Genomic DNA, 19,139 nt, shown 5'->3' with positions numbered 1-19,139 from the left:
TGACCCAAATAGGGGCTGTTCTTTTTTTTTTTTTCCAACACCCCCCGCCTCCCCATAGGGGCTGTTCTTACAGTCCAGCCTATGCCTTAGAGTGAAACACACAGACCCACAGAAGCTGACTTGCAATCACCAACATATAATAAGCAATAAAATACTTGTTGGTTGTTGTAAACCATGTGTTGGCAAACTACAATCCATGGGCCAAATCCAGTCTATTGTCTTTGTAAGGCTTAGATTTTTTTCTTCATTTTTTGAAAGGTTGAAAAGTAATCAAAACATGTATATGTGGTCAATTAATTTATGACAAAGGAGCCAGGAATATAAACTGGAGAAAGGACTGTCTAATAAATGGTGTTGGGAAAACTGGACAGCCACATGCAAACAAAATGAAAATAGACCACTATCTTATACCATACACAAAAGTCAGCTCAAAATGGATTAAAGACTTAAATGTAAGACCTGACACCATAAAATTCCTAGAAGAAAACTCTTGGGCAGTAAGCTCCTTGACATAGGTCTTGGTGATGGTTTTTTGGATTTGACACCAAAAGCAAAGGCAACAAAAGCAAAAATCAACAAATGGGACCACATCAAACTAAAAATTTCTGCATAGCAGAGGAAACAATTAAAATGAAAAGGCAACCTACTGAATGGGAGAAAATATTTGCATATCATTTATCTGATAAGAGGTTAATATCCGAAATATATAAAGAAGTCATACAAGTGAATAGCAAAAAAATGAACAATCTGATTTTAAAATGGGCAGAGGATCTGAATATACATTTTTAAAAAGAAGACACACAAATGGTCAACGGTATATGAAAAAGTGCTCAGCATCACTATCATCAGGGAAATGCAAATCAAAACTTACATCTGTTAGAATGGCTGCTCTCAAAAAGACAAGAGATGAGTTTGGGTGAGGATGTAGAGAAAAGGGATCTATTGTATGCTGTTAGTGGGAATGTAAATTGGTCTACCCATTATGGAAAACAATATGGCAGCTCCTCAAAAAATTAAAAATAGTACTGCCATATAATCCAGTATCTGAAGGAAACAGAAACACTAGACAAAAGACACATGCACCCTCATGTTCATTTGCTGCATTATTTACAATAGTCAAGACATGGAAGCAAACTAAGTGTTCATCTATGTATGAATGAATAAAAGAAAATGTAGGGACTTCTCTGGTGGTCCAGTGGTTAAGAGTCTTCCTGGCAATGCAGGTGACACGTGTTCAATCCCTGGTCTGGGCAGATTCCATATGCCACAGGGCAACTAAGCCCATGTACCACATCTACTGAGCCCGTGTTCTAAAGCCAGTGCTCCTCACAAGAGAAACTGCCACAATGAGAAGCCCACGAACCACAACAGAGTAGCCCCCACTCTCTGCAACTAGAGAAAGCCAAAATAAATAAAATAAAAAGAAGTATTCAACTTTAAGGATTCCCCAGGTGGCACAGTGGTGAAGAATCTGCCTGCCAATGCAGGAGACATAGGTTCGATCCCTGGGTTGGGAGACCCCTGGAATAGGAAATGGCAACCTGCTCCAGTATTCTTGCCTGGAAAACATGGTGAGAGGAGCCTGGCAGGCTACAGTCCATGGGGTCACAAAGAGTTGAACACTACACATACATTTCACTTAAAAAAAGAGAAAAAAGTACAGTTTGGCCTTTGCTTCAGGTTTAGCAGCCACTGTGACTATTACCCATCTCTTAAAAGCAGGAGACCAAATTATTTGTATGGATGATGTGTATGGAGGTACAAACAGGTACTTCAGACAGGTGGCAACTGAATTTGGATTAAAGATTTCTTTTGTTGATTGTTCCAAAACCAAATTGCTAGAGGCAGCTATTACACCAGAAACCAAGCTTGTTTGGATTGAAACCCCCACAAACCCTAGCTTGAAGATGATTGACATTGAAGCCTGTGCACATACGGTCCATAAACATGGAGACATCATTTTAGTTGTGGATAACACTTTTATGTCAGCATATTTCCAGTGGCCTTTGTCTCTGGGAGCTGATATTTGTATGTATTCAGCAACAAAATACATGAATGGCCACAGTGATGTTGTAATGGGCTTAGTGTCACTGAATTCTGAGAGCCTTCATAATAGGCTCCGTTTCTTGCAAAACTCTCTTGGAGCAGTTCCATCTCCTATTGACTGTTACCTCTGCAATCGAGGTCTGAAGACTCTACAGGTCCGCATGGAGAAGCATTTCGAAAATGGAATGGCAGTTGCTCAGTTTTTGGAGTCGAATCCTCAGGTGGAAAAGGTTATTTATCCCGGGCTGCCTTCTCATCCTCAGCATGAGCTAGCTAAGCGTCAGTGCACAGGTTGCCCGGGGGTGATCACCTTTTATATCAAGGGCTCTCTTCACCATGCTGAAACTTTCCTCAAGAACCTAAAGTTATTTACTCTGGCTGAGAGCTTGGGAGGATATGAAAGTCTTGCTGAGCTTCCGGCAATCATGACCCATGCATCAGTGCCTAAGAGCGACAGAGAAGTCCTTGGAATTAGTGATACACTTATTCGACTCTCGGTGGGCTTAGAGGATAAACAAGACCTACTGGATGATCTAGATCAAGCTTTGAAGGCAGCTCACCCTCCAAATGCAAGCTGCAACTAGCATCCCAGAACTGCTGTTGCTGATTGCTTCCTGAGACGATCAAATCTGAATAATCAAATGGATCATTAATGAGCCTCCACAGAATTTTCAAATGAAAATTTTAAGGCACCTCATTACCTTTCATAGCTATAATCTTCTTGGATCATCCCTGTTTAAAAAATCTCCTCTTTCCTTTATTGTAATTGACAGGTCAATTCTGTTCAGATCTTTTTATTAATTTTGATATACATGTGCCTCTGAAGGAGGTGAGATTTGTGCTGCTATTGGGGATTGTGTTCTTTTTTTCAAGTTGAAGGTTTATATTGATCATGTTTACAATATAATGGTAATGCATTTTTGATGTTTTCTGAGGAATTTAAATTATTGAATAAATGTTCTTAAGTCAAAAAAAAAAAAGAGAGAGAAAAGAAAACATAGTGTACACATACAAGGGAATATATTTGGTCACAAAAAGAATAAAATTTTGCCATTTGCAACAATATGGATGACCCTGAGGGCATCATCATGCTAAGTGAAATAAGTCAGAGGATATGTAAATACCATATGACCTCACTTATATGTGGAATCTAAGCAAACCAAAACAAAACGAATGAGCTCATAGACACAGAACAGATTGATGATTTCCAGAGACAGGGAGGTGGGGAATGGGCAAAATAGGTGACCCCCACCCCCCCCCGCCCCCGGCCAGAGGTCCGGGCTTTCCTTATAGCTCAGTTGGTAAATCATCTGCCTGCAATGCAGGAGACCCAGGTTCAATTCCTGGGTTGGGAAGATCCCTTGGAGAAGGAAATGGCAACCCACTCCAGTATTCTTGCCTGGAGAATCCCACGGAGAGAGGAGCCTGGCAGGCTATAGTCCACAGAATCGCAAGAGTCAGACACGACTTATCGATTAAACCACCACTACCCCAGAGGTCCAAGCTTCCAATTATAAAATAAATAAGTCACAAGGATGTAATGACAGTATGGTGACTATAGTTAACAATACTGTGTTGTACATTTGAAAGTGGCTAAAAAAGTAGATCTTAAACATTCTCATCACAAGAGAAAAAATTTGTCTAGCTATGCATGGTGATGGATATTAACTAGGCTTATTGGGATGATCCTTTCACAGTATATACAAATATCAAATCATTATGTTGTATACTGTAACATAATATTATACGTCAATTGTACCTCAAAAAAAAAAAGTAATCAAAAGAAGACGAATATTTTGTGACATGTGAAAGCTGTATGAAGTTCAAACTTTACTGTTTGTATAATATTGTCAGAACACAGTCACACATCCATCTACATGTCTCTGGCTGCTTAAATGCCACAAGGGCAGAGCTGAGGAGCTGCAACTGAGACCCTATGTCCCACAAAGTCCAAAACATTGACTGTCCAGCCCTTCACACACAAAGTTTTCCAGCCTCTGTTGTAAGCTACAGAGATATTGAAGTTGGTTGTAACCTCAGCAAAAATGACTAATATAGTCAAGTAGAGTTTCAGGGGAGAGAGGGGAGTAGCTCTGGAGAAGGGAATGCCAGGCACCACTGAGCTACTCTGGATCATTCCCATGTGCTGTCGCGGTGGACATGCAGCCCTTCTGAGCTTTTACCTTGCTGCTCTTCCAGAGAAGCAGCACTGGCATGAAGTGGTCTCTTAGCTTGTAATTCCTTAGCCTTGAGTTGGAAGATGGACCAGCAGAGAGAATACCCTCCTGCTGTAGTCAGCCCGCGCTACCATCTCTGATCTCCCAGCAGGACGTGGCACTGCCTTGGCACTTGATATTAGTCTGTCTATAGCCTGGATTCTTGCTCTTTGCACTGCAGCCTGTTCCTGTTAAAAATACCTTTATTTTTCTGGGCCCAACTCAAAGTTTATGGTCCTTTGCGTTAATTGGCAAAAGGATCAGAGCAACATCCATCCACATGTGCTATATGTTGCCTCCAAAACTCATACTAGTACAAGTGAGCCTCAGCCCCTTCTTCTTCTCCTTTTCCTTCCCTCCCCATCCTCTCTCTTATCCTCCTCTCCTTCCTTTTTCTTATTCTCCTTTTTTTTTCTATTTAAAAGCACATCTATACCTGAATTTCAAGTTCAGCAGGAATAAAGAAAACTACTTACATTTGTTACTTGTTAACATATTTACTGTTTTTTAAATTTATTTTTTAATTGGAGTATAATTGCTTTTTAGTGTTGTGTTAGTTTCTGCTGTACAGCAGTGTGAACCAGCTGTGTGTATGCATATATCCCCTCCCTCTTGAGCCTCCCTTCACTTCTTCTTCATTGCAGTAAAGTTGGAATACAATATTATAAGTGAGCTTCATAATTGTCAGTTGGAAAGTGCAGCAACTTGCTTCTACTTGAAGGAGCTCTCTATCCTTCCCTGCCTTAGGCCATTGGAACCTAGAAAGTTCCCCAAGATGGCAGGCCCCTGAGTCATTATGGGAGTTTGCCTTGTATCCTCTTGCCTGTCTATGTTTGACTAATGTATCTGGATACTTGTTCTTTCTCTTCACCAGGTCCTCCTACTACAGTGCCATCACTGATGTAGCAGACAGCTCGTGTGACTACATTACTCAGTATAACTAACTAGTTGTAGGAGAACCTCAGTGGAGGGCTTGCCAGACCTCCAAACAGGAATGGTGATGCCTGGGGTTGGGCTTCAGGATCCAGAGTTATGAGAGGTCGTTCCACCCAAGAGAGCTACAGAGAGTCAAAGATGATTTCCAAGCCAAATCCTTGGAGACAACCCAAAGTTAAGCCAGGGAAACCAAGTTCAAATGGTGGAAATGGTATAAATAAGGATTTTGGAACAGACTAGGAGCAAGGTAAGGCATGAGCCTTCACGTATGAATAGTATCTTGGTTGAATATAGAACTTTCAGGTCACTCCTCTTACCAAGGCCTGTAATGTTACATTGTCTTCTTAATTCCAGTTTTGCTAATGAGTTGTTTGATGCCAGTTCATTTCCCTTTTCTTGATAAGAAAGCTATTCTTTCTATCTAGAAGCTTGTAAAATTTTCTTTGGTCCTTGGAGTTCAAAAATCTCACTAGGATTGGGCTAGATGTGGCTCTTTTTTCATTTGCCTCTTTCTACTGTCTCCCTCAAGCATTCAGCTTCAACCACCTCAGTGTGACAAGCCAATTCCTGCCTCAGCAGCACTCCCCCACCCAATAAGTCTCTATCCTAGTTCTCTAACCTTATCACCATCTGAAAATTATGTTACATATGTTTTGTTATTGTCTGTCTTCCCAAATTAAAATGTATGGTTCATGCCTTGTGTATCTTGATTACTATTGTATTCTTAGCCTATAGGACAAGTCTTAGGAAGTGTTTGTTGAAAAAATGAGTGATAGTGGAATAGTGTGTGTGTTTTTCTACAGTGGGCTTAGAGCAAACATTTGGCAAGCTGGGATCTCTGCCTTGAGTTATGTGGACGTGTCCTATTTGTTTGCTGGAGCCCAGCATGGCAGCTTCCCCGAAGCTGCCTGCATCTGAGCAATACAATAGGCAGCAAGTAGACCTCAGGATCATTGCCCCAGCTGCCTTCTGGGAGGAAATTCTGTCTTCTCATTCTGTCTTCTAACCTTGCATCCTTTGACCTCTCTTGAGCTCTGCTTCATTTTGCAAATTCTTCACAGGAACTCAGGCTCTTGGATGTACCTGAGATCTCCTCCAGACTCCAACAGTTGGTCAGTTACTGAGAGGCTCAGCTGTCCCAGCAGAGAGTTGAAGGTGGAGGAGAATGTATGCATTCTGATTTGTTTTCTTAAGTGGAAGAGAATGAGTTGGAGGCAGCAATATGCAGAGCCTATTTTATCTATGCCATAGATGGTAATGAGCAACTATTACTGAGGCTCCATTGATAGTTACAGCAGCTTTGAATTATATATGCTTTGTTACACTCTCAAATTAAGGGAGGGTTGTTTCAACAAAAACCTGGCTTAGATAAGGAATTAACATAAATGTGAACACCAGCTGTTATGTGTGTCTTGGTGCAAAATAGGTTGAAAATCTCTGTCCTAGAGCCCCAAATCCAGCTCCTTACAGTGAGTTGCAAGACCTTTGACATTCCTTACCATCTCCTCCAGCCTTCTCTCCCCTAGCCTGTGGAGCAACCTCACTTACACTCCCCCAAACGTAATGTGCTTCCTCTGAACATACTTTCTTTCCTCCATCTGAATTTTACTACTCACCACCTCCATTTGCCTGGAACAGTCCTATTTTCCTTTAAGACTCAGTTGAGACATCACCTGTCCTGTGCAGCTCTGATACCTCTAGAGGTAAGTGCTCCCTCTTCTCTGCTTCTCTGTGACTCTGGACAAACACTTCCATTACTATCCTTACGAAAAGTTTTCCCAACTTTTCCTTGATCTGTTTCTTTCAACTACTGAGGGCAGGCATTTCATTTTATTTTACTACATAATCTCTATGTACATGCCCTGTATCATATACACTGCTGATGTCAATCAATGCCTGCTCAGGAGACAAAAAACACAACACAAATTTAGTATAAAGAATTGTCAACTGGGAATTCCCTGGTGGTCCAGTGGTTAGGACTGAGTGCTTCCACTGCAGGGGCACAAGTTCAGTCCCTGGTTGGAGAACTAAGATCCTGCAAGCCACATGGCCAAAAATAAGAATTATTAACTACTAAATGATACAGATAGGTAGGTAGATAGATAATATAAATAGATAAATAGATACATATATATTATAAGGATTATGTGATTATGGAGGCAGACAAGTCCATATCTGCAGCATGGGTCAAAAGGCTCGAGACCCAAGAGGGCCAGTGTTTCAGTTCCAATCCAAAGGCAGTCTGTTGGTGAGTTCCCTGTTACTCATGGAAGCCAGTCTTTTTGTTCTATTCAGGCCTTCAGCTGATTGGATGAGGCCCACCCACATTATGGAGGGCAATCTGTTTTACCCAAGGTTCACCAGTTTAAATGTTCAGTTTAGTCACTAAGTCATGTCTGATTCTTTGCAACCCCATGGACTGCAGCACACACCAGGCTTCCCTGTCCTTCACCATCTCCCAGAGTTTGCTCAAACTCAGGTCCATTGAGTCACTGATGCCATCCAACCATCTCATTCTCTGTTGTCCCCTTCTCCTTCTGCCTTCAATCTTTCCCAGTATCAGGGTCTTTTCCAATGAGCAGGCTGTTTGCCTCAGGTGGCCAAAGTATTGGAGCTTCAGCTTCAGCATCAGTCCTTCCAGTGAATATTCAGGGTTGATTTCCTTTAGGATTGACTGGTTTGATCTCCTTGCAGTCCAAGGGACTCTTAAGAATCTTCTGCAGCACCGCAATTCAAAAGCATAAATTCTTTGGCACTTAGTCTTCTTATGGTCCAACTCTCATATCCATACATGACTACTGGAAAAACCATAGCATTGAAATGTTAATCTCTTCAAAAAACACCCTCTAAGTTGACACATAAAATTGATCATCAGGTGATCATCTACTAAAAGAGTAAAAGAAAACTTCAAAGAAAACAGGAATAGCAAGTGTTGCAAATGGCAAATACAAGCTAACATCTCTAGGTTTGAAGGGGAGTACTTGAGGAAGGAACAAATTTGCAAGGCTCCACATTCTTCCTCATCCCATGACAAGGCTGAGACTCCAATGACTGTGTATCTTTAGTCCACTAGATGGTGAAGTTCACTGAGGTGTCACAAACCTGGACTGGAGGATCAGAGGTCAGTTACGAGGATGCCAGTAAGTTACCAGAATGTGAACACTACTACCCTGGCAGCTGCCATGTAAGGTCAAGAAAAAAGGTCCACTGGGACCAGAACAAGAAGCCCCTGCCTCTGTTTGTGTCGTGTCCCTCCAGTGTCCTCTATTAACTAGGCTTAGCATTGCCCCAGCTGACAAAAAAGATTTGTCTATAGATTTGTCCAGCTCATTTCACAAAGCAGGGCAAAGAAGGGTAGATTTGGAGCTAAGTGACAATAAATTGATAACTTGCTACAGTTGAGGAATAAATAAATGTCTTCATCACCCAAAACTGTAACTAACTAGAAGGGCCATATGTAGTCCGAGATAATCAAATGAGAACATTTTTTAAATTTAATGAAGAGAGTGGGGCTCTTCAGTGGAAGAAAAGGGAGATATAAGCTATAAGACAGGATCATAGTGACCAAGGAGATAAGAGACAAAGTACTAACAGGACAACCAGATGGGTCAGATACCTGTGAAGGTGTACCAGCTCTTTCACTTCAGTCACTCAGGGGGTCCAACTCTTTGCAGACCCCATGGACTGCAGCACGCCAGGCCTCCCTGTCCATCACCAACTCCCGGAGTCTGCTCAAACTCATGTCCATCGAGTCGGTGATGCCATCCAACCATCTCATCCTCTGTCGTTCCCCTCTCCTCCTGCTCTCAATCTTTCCCAGCATCAGGGTCTTTTCCAACGGCCAAAGTTTTGGAGTTTCAGCCTCAGCATCAGTCCCTCCAATGAGTATTCAGGACTGATTTCCTTTAGGTTGGACTGGTTGGATCTCCTTGTAGTCCAAGGGACTCTCAAGAGTCTTCTCCAACACCACAGTCCAAAAACATCAATTCTTTGGTGCTCGGCTTTCTTTATAGTCCAACTCTCACATCCATACATGACTACTGGAAAAACCATAGCTTTGACTAGACAGACCTTTGTTGGCAAAGTAATGTCTCTGCTTTATAATGTGCTGTCTAGGTTGGTCATAACTTTAACAAAAGTAATTTGTTACCAGCTCTTTAAAAAAATTATTATCTTATCCTCTTTCCAGAATTAAGGCTTCCCTCATGGCTCAAATGGTAAAGAATCTACCTGCAATGAAGGAGACCTGGGTTTGATCCCTGGGTTGGGACGATCCCCTGGAGATGGGAATGGCAACTCACTCCAGTATTCTTGCTTGGAGAATCCCATGGATAGAGAAACCTCACTCTATGGGCTTGGAGTTTTCATGGTGGCTCAGTGGTAAAGAATTTGCCTGCCAGAGCAGAAGACACAGGTTCAATCCCTGGGTCAGGAAGATGCCCTGGAGAAGGAAATGGCAACCCACTCCAGTGTTCTTGCCTGGGAAATCCCATGGACAGAAGAAGCCTGGAATGCTACATACAGTCCACATCATTGCAAAGAGTTGGACACGACTTAGCAGCTAAACAACAACAGCAATTCTGTATGCTTATTCCAGTGACCATAAATTCAGTCGCATGCCCCAGCTCAGAACACATTATCACAACATACTATTTTCCAATTTTTGAATTAACTTTCATGAAACCATTTACAAAGGAAATAAAAATTAAATCTCACTTCGTTTCATGTAATGTATTGCTTTACACCCAGTGGTTAGGACTCCACACTTTCATTGCCTAAGACCTGGGGTGTAATCCCTGGTCAGGGAACAAAGATCCCACAAGCCACACAGTGCAGCCATTAATAATAATAAAGTAATAATAATGTGTTGCTTTATCCAAAATAGTATCTCAAAGTTTTCGTTAATGTAATATTAAGCTAGCATTTCCATAATTTATTCTATCTCCCTATACTATTAGCTACAAAATGTTACCCAAAGAAGGGAAAGTCCTGGTTTACCGAGATCAGTGCTAGACCCAGATTTGCTCAGTGAACTTTTCTCACAGTATTGTTAAAGACTCCCCCAGAAGGATTGCTTGGTAGTAAGCACATTCCTCTAGGATGCAGGAGGGGGGTTGGCCAAGCTCTGAAGGCAGAGGCGATATTGTCTTGCACTCCCCCAGCTGTCCAGAAGGGTCTACTGTGGGGACTAATCTTGGCCTCCCAAGTTGCTCACAGACAGTACCCACTCTTAAGCCTGAGAACTAGCCCTGGGGCTCATCGGGTGGTGCTGAGACAAAAATGTTCTGCAAGATCCACTCAGCACCCATGCTTCCAAACTGACTGGTTCCAGAAATTTGAGGGAGTTGATGCTTTTTGGGGGTACACTTTGTCTAATGAGATACAGAAAGCAGCAGATACATTCTTCTCCCTTCCTCCCCACCAAGGACAGTTAGGGGATGTGCTAGTTTCATACAGCCTTCCTGATGACATCCCCAGAGACCCATCACCTGTTCTTGGTATGAAGCTGTGGGCAGCACAGTAATGCATGTATGTGAAGTGAAGTGAAAGTCACTCAGTTGTGTCTGATTCTTTGCGACCCCATGGACTATAGCCCATAGCCCATAGTCCATGGAATTATCTAGGCTAGAATACTGGAGTGGGTAGCGTTTCCCTTCTCCAGAGGATCTTTCCAACCTAGGGACCGAATCCAGGTCTCCCACATTGCAGATGGATTCTTTACCATCTGAGACACAAAGGTAGCCCAAGAATACTGGAGTGGGTAGCCTATCCCTCCAGTGGATCTTCCCGACCCAGGAATCGAACCAGTGTCTCCTGAATTGCAGGTGGATTCTTTACCAACTGAGCTAAGAGGGAAGCCCCTATTTTACTGAATTCCTTCCCTGCTTTACTCTCCTTTCTCCCTTACTCCTGCTTCCCTGGGACTGCACCATTCCCCAAAGAGTTAGCCCATAAGCTTTTGTCTCAGGCTCTGCTTTCTAGAAAACTAGGCTAAAACACCGATGCTCTCATTCTACTTTCTACTGCCAAAGGTTACTATTGTTAACAGTCTAATACAGATCCTCTATTAATTGACTCACATAAGTGAGGTTGGTATTGTTTAGTTGGGTTTCATTAGTTTAAAATTTTTTTAATTTTTACTTATTTATTTACTTTCGGCTGTGCCAGATCTTTGTTGCTGCGTGGGGGCTACTCTCTAGTGGCAGTGCATGGGCTTCTCATCGTGGTGGCTTCTCTTCCTGTGGAGCATAGGCTCTGGGGCATGCCAGCTTCAGTAGTTGTGGCTCACAGGCTTATTTGCCCTGCTGCATGTGGAATCTTCCTGGACCAGAGATCGAACTGCTCCCCTGCATTGGCAGGCAGATTCTTTTTTTTTTTTTTTCAGGCAGGCAGATTCTTAACCACTGAACCATCAAGGGAAGACCTGTTTAGTTGTTTTATGCCCATGATACTACACTTTACCCCTGAGATTGTTATTTTTTTAAGATTTTTCTTTTTTATGTGGACCATTTTAAAAATATTTATTGAATTTGTTACAATATTGTTTCTGTTTTACACTTTGTTTTCTTTGGCCAAGAGGTATATGGGATCTTAGCTTCCCAACTAATGACGTGAAGTGAAGTGAAAGTCATTCAGTTGTGTCCGACTCGTTGCGACCCCATGGACTATACAGTCCATGGAATTCTCCAGGCCAGAATACTGGAGTGGATAGCCTTTCCCTTCCCTAGGGGATCTTCCCAACCCAGGGATTGAACCCAGGTATCCCGGATTGCAGGAGAATTGTTTACCAGCTGAGCCACAAGGGAAGCCCTCCCTACTAATGATGGAACCCAAATCCCCTGTGTTGGAAATGCGAGTCTTAACCACTGAACCACTAAGAAGTCCCCCCATGGCTTGTTTGTAACAATGTGTTTGGGATATCTCACCATGTCTGTAAACACAAAATTTATCTCATTCTTTTATTCCCCCAATCTTGTATTATGAAAAATTTCAATCATACAGCAAAGTTGAAAGAATTTTACAGTGAATACCCATATACACACCACATAGACCCTTCCATTAATATTTTACTAGATTTGCTTTATTTTATATCTATCCATCCATTCATTTTGCTTTTTGATGCATTCCTAAGTAAATTTCAGACATCAGTACACCTCCTCCTGAAAAGATCAGTATAAATATCATTAATTACAGTGTAGTGTTTATACTTCATTTTTTGTTCCAGTTAAAATGTACATACAATGGAATACACAAACCTTAAGCCTGCTTTGGCTGATATTTAAAAATTCATACACTTGTGTAATCAAAACCCATATAAAGACATAAAACATCATCACTGTAGTAGATTCCCTCATGTTTTTCTCCAGGTCAATTCCTGCCCTTAACATTGCAACCACTGTTCTAATTTTATTCCATTGAAGTTTAGTCTTACCTGTTCTAGATTCTCATATAAATGGAAGTATAAAATATGTGTTCTTTTGTGTAATAGTTATTTCACTAGGTGTAATGATTTGGGGATTCACCCTTACTTATTATAATTACTGAGTACTAGTCCATTGTATGAATAGATGTATTTATGTATCTGTTCTCCTGTTGGACCCCTGGTCTGTTTCCAGGTTTGGGGCCATGATGAATAGAGCTGCTATACACATTCCTGTAGAAGTCTTTTTATGCGCATAAACTTTTATTTCTCTTGAGTAAGAATCAAGGAGTGGGATTGCTGGTTTATAGGATAGAAATTTGTTAAATTTTATTGAAAAAAAAACAAAACCTGCCCTACTTTTTTTCCAAAGTGGCTATACCACTTTACACTTACAAAAACAAAGTATGTAAGAACTGGTTACTGCACATCCATGCCAAAACTTGGTGTTGTCGCTCTTATTCATGTTAGACATTCTGGTGGGTGTGTAGTGATATAGCATTGCGGTGATATTCTCTTTAAGGGCTGCATAGTATTTCATGGTATAACTTAACTTTCTTGACTATTACTTACCAATAGACATTAGAGTTGTTTTCTTGGTTGGGCTAAACTACGTTTCCCAGAATTTCTTTTCCTGTATGCTTCCTTTAGAGTGGACCACAAGTGAGATTTGAGGGACAGAAGGAAAGCAGCAGGCATTTTGTAGTTCATAAACATTGTTGGTGATTTGCTAATTAACCACCTTGGAAGTGAAGTAGCAGTTGAAATGCAACTTCTCTGCCTTCACCTGGATCCTCTTTCAACTTCTCCAACTCCTGGGCCAGTTGCATGTATTTTGCTCTGTGACAAAGGCTCTGGCTCCAGCAGGATCTGCAAGACTGGAAGCAGTGAAAACTGACATGGGTTCCATTCCATCCTTGTGGGATGCTAGCTCTTGCTTGTGGGCCGAGTCTGCTCCTGATCTCAACTTACCTCCGTGTTCGCTTTCACACTGCCTGCCTGCATTTCTGTCAAATAGATTCCCTAGAAGTATAATTGCTAAATCAAACTTCAGCCTATTAACGTTTAGACATAGTGACAAATTGCCCTTCAAAAGACTCTACCAATTGTATTCTTACAAATGGTGTATCAGGGTGCTCATTTTCCAGAAAACCAAACTGGATTATTATGAATCATTTTAATAGTTGTCAATTTGATTGATTAAAAATAATAACTGTCTATTGTTTAAAGCTGCAGCTCTGCTGATCAATGAGGCTGAACTTCTTTTCATATGATATTGGGTATTATCTTTCTTCTGTAAATTCCTGTCTTTTTTTCTGTTGAGATATATGGGCTTTCTTTCATGTATTTTATGTATATATACATTTTATGTATATGTATATATATATATATACATATGTATATATACATAAAATGTACATATATATACATTTTATATATTATAGATATTAATCCTTTCTCTGTTATATGTTTGGCAAATACATCATTCTAATCTTCCTTACCTTTTAACTTTGCTTGTAATACCCTTCACTTTACAAAAAATTTTGATGTAGTAAAAACTGTCTATCTTTTACTTATATCATCTCTGAGTTCTCTGCTCTTCCTTAGATAAGATTTTCTCACATAAAGATTATAAATATCATCCTTTGCATTCTGTGTGCTAAGTCGCTTCAGTCATGACTTACTCTTTGCGACTCTATGGGGTGTAGCTCACGAGGCTCCTCGGTCCATGGGATTCTCCAGGCAAGAATATTGGAGTGCCCTCCTCCAGAATATTGCCCTCCTCCAGAGGACCTTCCTGACCCAAGGATAGAACCCGATGAAAAGCTGTTGCTACCAGCTATGAACAACACAGGGATTCTTGGCCTTAGGAGGGGAGGAATTCAATTGGGCCAGTGATGAGGCTTGATCCCTCAGAGCTTTTTGTAATAAAGTTTTATTAAAGTATAAAAGAAATAGAGAAAGCTTCTGACATAGACATCAGAAGGGGGCAGAAAGAATGCCCCCCTTGCTAGTTTTTGGCAAGAAGTTATATACCTATTCAGTTCAGTTCAGTTTAATCGCTCAGTTGTGTCCGATTCTTTGTAACCTCATGGACCACAGCATGCCAGGCCTCCCTGTCCATCACCAACTCCTGGAGTTTACCCAAACTCATGTCCATTAAGTTGGTGATGCCATCCAACCATCTCATCCTCTGTCGTCCCCTTCTCCTGCCGCCTTCAATCTTTCCCAGCATCAGGGTCTTTTCAAATGAGTCAGCTCTTCACATCAGGTGGCCAAAGTACTGGAGTTTCAGCTTCAGCATCAGTCCTTCCAATGAACACCCAGGACTGATTTCCATTAGGATGGACTGGTTGGATCTCCTTGCAGTCCAAGGGACTCTCAAGAGTCTTCTCCAACACCACATTTCAAAAGCCTCAATTCTTCGGCACTCGTCTTTCTTTATGGTCCAACTTTCCATCCATACATGACTACTGGAAAAACCAAAGCCTTGACTAGATGGACCTTTGTTGGCAAAGTAATGTCTCTGCTTTTTAATATGCTGTCTAGGTTGGTCATAACTTTCCTTCCAAGGAGTAAGTATCTTTTAATTTCATGGCTGCAGTCACCATCTGCAGTGATTTTGCAGCGCCCCAAAATAAAGTCTGACACTGCTTCCACTGGCTCCCCATCTATTTCCCATGAAGTGATGGGACCAGATCCCATGATCTTAGTTTTCTGAATCTTGAGCTTTAAGTCAACATTTTCACTCTCCTCTTTCACTTTCATCAAGAGGCTCTTTAGTTCCTCTTCACTTTCTGCCATAAGGGTAGTGTCATCTGCACATCTGAGGTTATTGATCTTTCTCCCATCAATCTTGATTTCAGCTTGTGCTTCATCCAGCCCAGCATTTCTCATGATGTACTCTGCATATAAGTTAAATAAGCAGGGTGACAATATACAGCCTTGACATACTTCTTTCCCAGTTTGGAACCAGTCTGTTTTTCCATGTCTGGTTCTAACTGTTGCTTCCTGACCTGCATACAGGTTTCTCAAGTGGCAGGTCAGGTGGTATGGTATTCCCATCTCTTTTAGAATTTTCCACAGTTTGTTGTGATCTACATAGTCAAAGGCTTTGGCATAGTCAATAAAGAAGAAGTAGATGTTTTTCTGGAACTCTCTTGCATTTTCGATGATCCAGAGGATGTTGGCAATTTGATCTCTGGTTCCTCTGCCTTTTCTAAAGCCAGCTTGAACATTTGGAAGTTCACAGTTCACTTATTGCTGAAGCCTGGCTTGGAGAATTTTGAGCATTACTTTACGAGCATGTGAGATGAATAGAATTGTGTGGTAGTTTGAGCATTTTTTGGCATTGCCTTTCTTAGAGATTGGAATGAAAACTCACCTTTTCCAGTCCTGTGGCCACTCCTGAGTTTTCCAAATTTGCTGGCATTTTGACTGCAGCACTTTTACACCATCATCTTTTAGGATTTGAAATAGCTCAAATGGAATTCCATCACCTCCACTAGCTTTGTTCGTAGTGATGCTTCCTAAGGCCCACTTGACTTCACATTCCAGGATGTGTGACTCAGGTGAGTGATCACACCATCGTGATTATCTGGGTTGTGAAGATCTTTTTTGTATAGATCTTCAGTGTATTCTTGCCACCTCTTCTTAATATCTTCTGCTTCTGTTAGGTCCATACCATTTCTGTTCTTTATTGAGCCCATCTTTGCATGAAATGTTCCCTTGGTATCTCTAATTTTCTTGAAGAGATCTCTAGTCTTTCCCAGTCTATTGTTTTCCTCTATTTCTTTGCATTGAATGCTGAAGAAGGCTTTCTTATCTCTCCTTGCTATTTGGAACTCTGCATTCAAATGGGTTTATCTTTCCTTTTCGCCTTTGCTTTTTGCTTCTCTTCTTTTCACAGCTATTTGTAAGGCCTCCTCAGATAGCCATTTTGCTTTTTTATATTTCTTTTTTGGGGGGAATGGGCTTGATCCCTGTCTCCTGTACAATGTCACGAACCTCTGTCCATAGTTCATCAGTCACTCTATCAGATCTAGTTCCTTAAATCTATTTTTCACTTCCACTGATAATCATAAGGGATTTGATTTAGGTCATACCTGAATGGCCCTACTTTCTTCGCTACAAGTCTGAATTTGGCAATAAGGAGTTCATGATCTGAGCCACAGTCAGCTCCCAGTCTTGTTTTTGCTGACTGTATAGAACTTCTCCATCTTTGGCTGCAAAGAATAGAATCAATCTGATTTCAGTGTTGGCCATCTGGTGATGTCCATGTGTAGAGTCTTCTCTTGTGTTGTTGTTAATATACCTATTAGTAAGCTGCTAATTATGAAGAAGGAATTCACAGGGCCTGGACTCATCTTAGGCCTGTTCATTCTGATCATGCTTGGCCACCTCTCCAGTGGACTCTGAATTCTGTGTTTAGTGCAAATGGAAATGACAACAGAAGGATAAGACTCCCTCCGGACAGGGGAACCTTGAAGATCATATCCAGGTTACTCCTCACCTAAGAGAACACATACACTAATCACCCCTTCCTCCAGAAAGGCCATAAATTTTCTGTACCTATCAGAGTGTAACCTCGGGCTTATTGATTATTGGCTAATTGTTTAACTGTCGAAGCACGTGGCACATGAATGATGGGGTTATTGGGATTGTGTTTATCCTTCCTTTGTTTACGTAAGTCTCGAGGAATTTGGGGTGGTGGGTTTGGACATGTACACATGGGGTATAAAAGATTTTCACAAATGCTGGTCAGGGTCCTTGGCTAAGAGGAGACTCTGCCTTGGGCCCACCGGTGTAATAGACTGCATTCCACCATCTGCATTGTCCTTCTGAGCGAGTTTGTTTCCCGGAACGCGTGGCTACAACAATTAGAGAAAGGAAACGTCTGAAAACTCACAGAATGGCATCAGGCCCCTTACCCACAACAAGCATTTTGAGATAGCATTGGCACAAGGTGAGTCGTCCTGGGCTATAAAACAACTGACATGAACCTTGAAGGAAGGCAGATTTCCAAGTAAATAAATAGTTCCATTAACATAGATTAAGAGAACATTTCCATGAGTAAAACATACTGGTTTGTTGAGCCATTATCGGTTCTGAGTCTTAGGCAGAACCAACTTGAAGAAAGGCAGATTCTAAGGTGAATACATAGTTAATTAATATAGCTTAAGAAAAACATTTCCATAAGAAAAATGCATTGGTTAGCTCAAGGTTTGAGAAAAGTTAAGTTCAGGTGGAACCAGGTGTCGTCATGGCAACACAGAGTTTTAAAAGAAACCTTTTAAATGTGTATAGAGAGGGAGGGGGGATCAGGAAGGGGAACACATGAAAATCCATGACTGATTCATGTCAATGTATGGCAAAAACCACTACAATATGGTAAAGTAATTAGCTGCCAACTAATAAAAATAAATGGGAAAAAAATAAATGTGTATAGAGAAGGAGGAAAAACAGTGTGACACTTGTGGTTTGATTCCTCTGCTTGGGGACCCCTAGCCTTCCTGCCTGTTACCCTCTGACCAAGTCTCTTATGTCTTCTGCATTCGCAGGCAGGCAACCTGGGAAGCCCCTTAATACTCTTATAACTTTGTCTTTCTATGTTTAGAAATCCATCTAAATTTTGTTTTGACGTATAGGATCTACTTCTTTTTTCCAATACACCTATCCAGTTGTCCCAATGGTATTTATATAAATGTTGTCCTTTCCTTACAGGTTTAAAAAATTGCTTTTATCAGATATTAAATTTACATATATTCAAGAGTCTTTTTCTGGATGTGATACTCTGTCCCATTCATCTATTATGCATTGATGTACCATTGTACTGATTCGATTATTGTAGCTTTGTGTTAAATTTTGCAACATTAATTTTAAGTGAAATAACCTTTTTATTAAGGCTTAAAGAACTGGACATGGAACAACAGACTGGTTCCAAAGAGGAAAAGGAGTACTTCAAGGCTGTATATTGTCACCCTGCTTATTTAACTTATATGCAGAGTACATCATGAGAAATGCTGGGCTGGATGAAGCACAAGCTGAAATCAAGATTGCCAGAAGAAATATCAGTAACCTCAGATATGCAGATGACTCCAACCTTATGGCAGAAAGTGAAGAGGAACTAAAAAGCCTCTTGATGAAAGTGAAAGAGGAGAGTGAAAAAGTTTACTTAAAGCTCAACATTCAGAAAACTAAGATCATGGCATCTGGTCCCATCACTTCATGGCAAATAGATGCAGAAACAGCGTCAGACTTTATTTTTGGGGTCTCCAAAATCACTGCAGATGGTGACTGCAGCCATGAAATTAAAAGATACTTACTCCTTGGAAGGAAAGTTATGACCAACCTGGATAGTATAGTTAAAAGCAGAGACATTACTTTGCCAACAAAGGTCTGTCTAGTCAAGGCTATGGTTTTTCCAGTAGTCATGTATGGATGTGAGAGTTGGACTGTGAAGAAAGCTGAGCACCGAAAAATTGATGCTTTTGAACTGTGGTGTTGGAGAAGACTCTTGA

The 19,139-nt window shown here is 41.1% G+C and overlaps 1 protein-coding gene across 1 annotated transcript; it reads left to right on the top strand.

Moving 5' to 3' along the window:
- Positions 1–1,661: 1,661 nt before the first annotated feature.
- Positions 1,662–2,914, top strand: LOC133060380 (cystathionine gamma-lyase-like). The gene has a single exon (XM_061147862.1). It carries the CDS (start codon positions 1,740–1,742, stop codon positions 2,628–2,630), a length of 891 nt encoding a protein of 296 aa, XP_061003845.1. The 5' UTR covers positions 1,662–1,739; the 3' UTR covers positions 2,631–2,914.
- The last annotated feature ends 16,225 nt before the right edge of the window (positions 2,915–19,139 follow it).

The sequence above is a fragment of the Dama dama genome, chromosome 8 (genome assembly GCF_033118175.1).
Source record: "Dama dama isolate Ldn47 chromosome 8, ASM3311817v1, whole genome shotgun sequence".
Taxonomy (NCBI): Eukaryota; Metazoa; Chordata; class Mammalia; order Artiodactyla; family Cervidae; genus Dama; species Dama dama.
The sequence above is the reverse complement of the archived record's forward strand: the minus strand, read 5'-3'. Positions and strand labels throughout refer to the sequence as shown.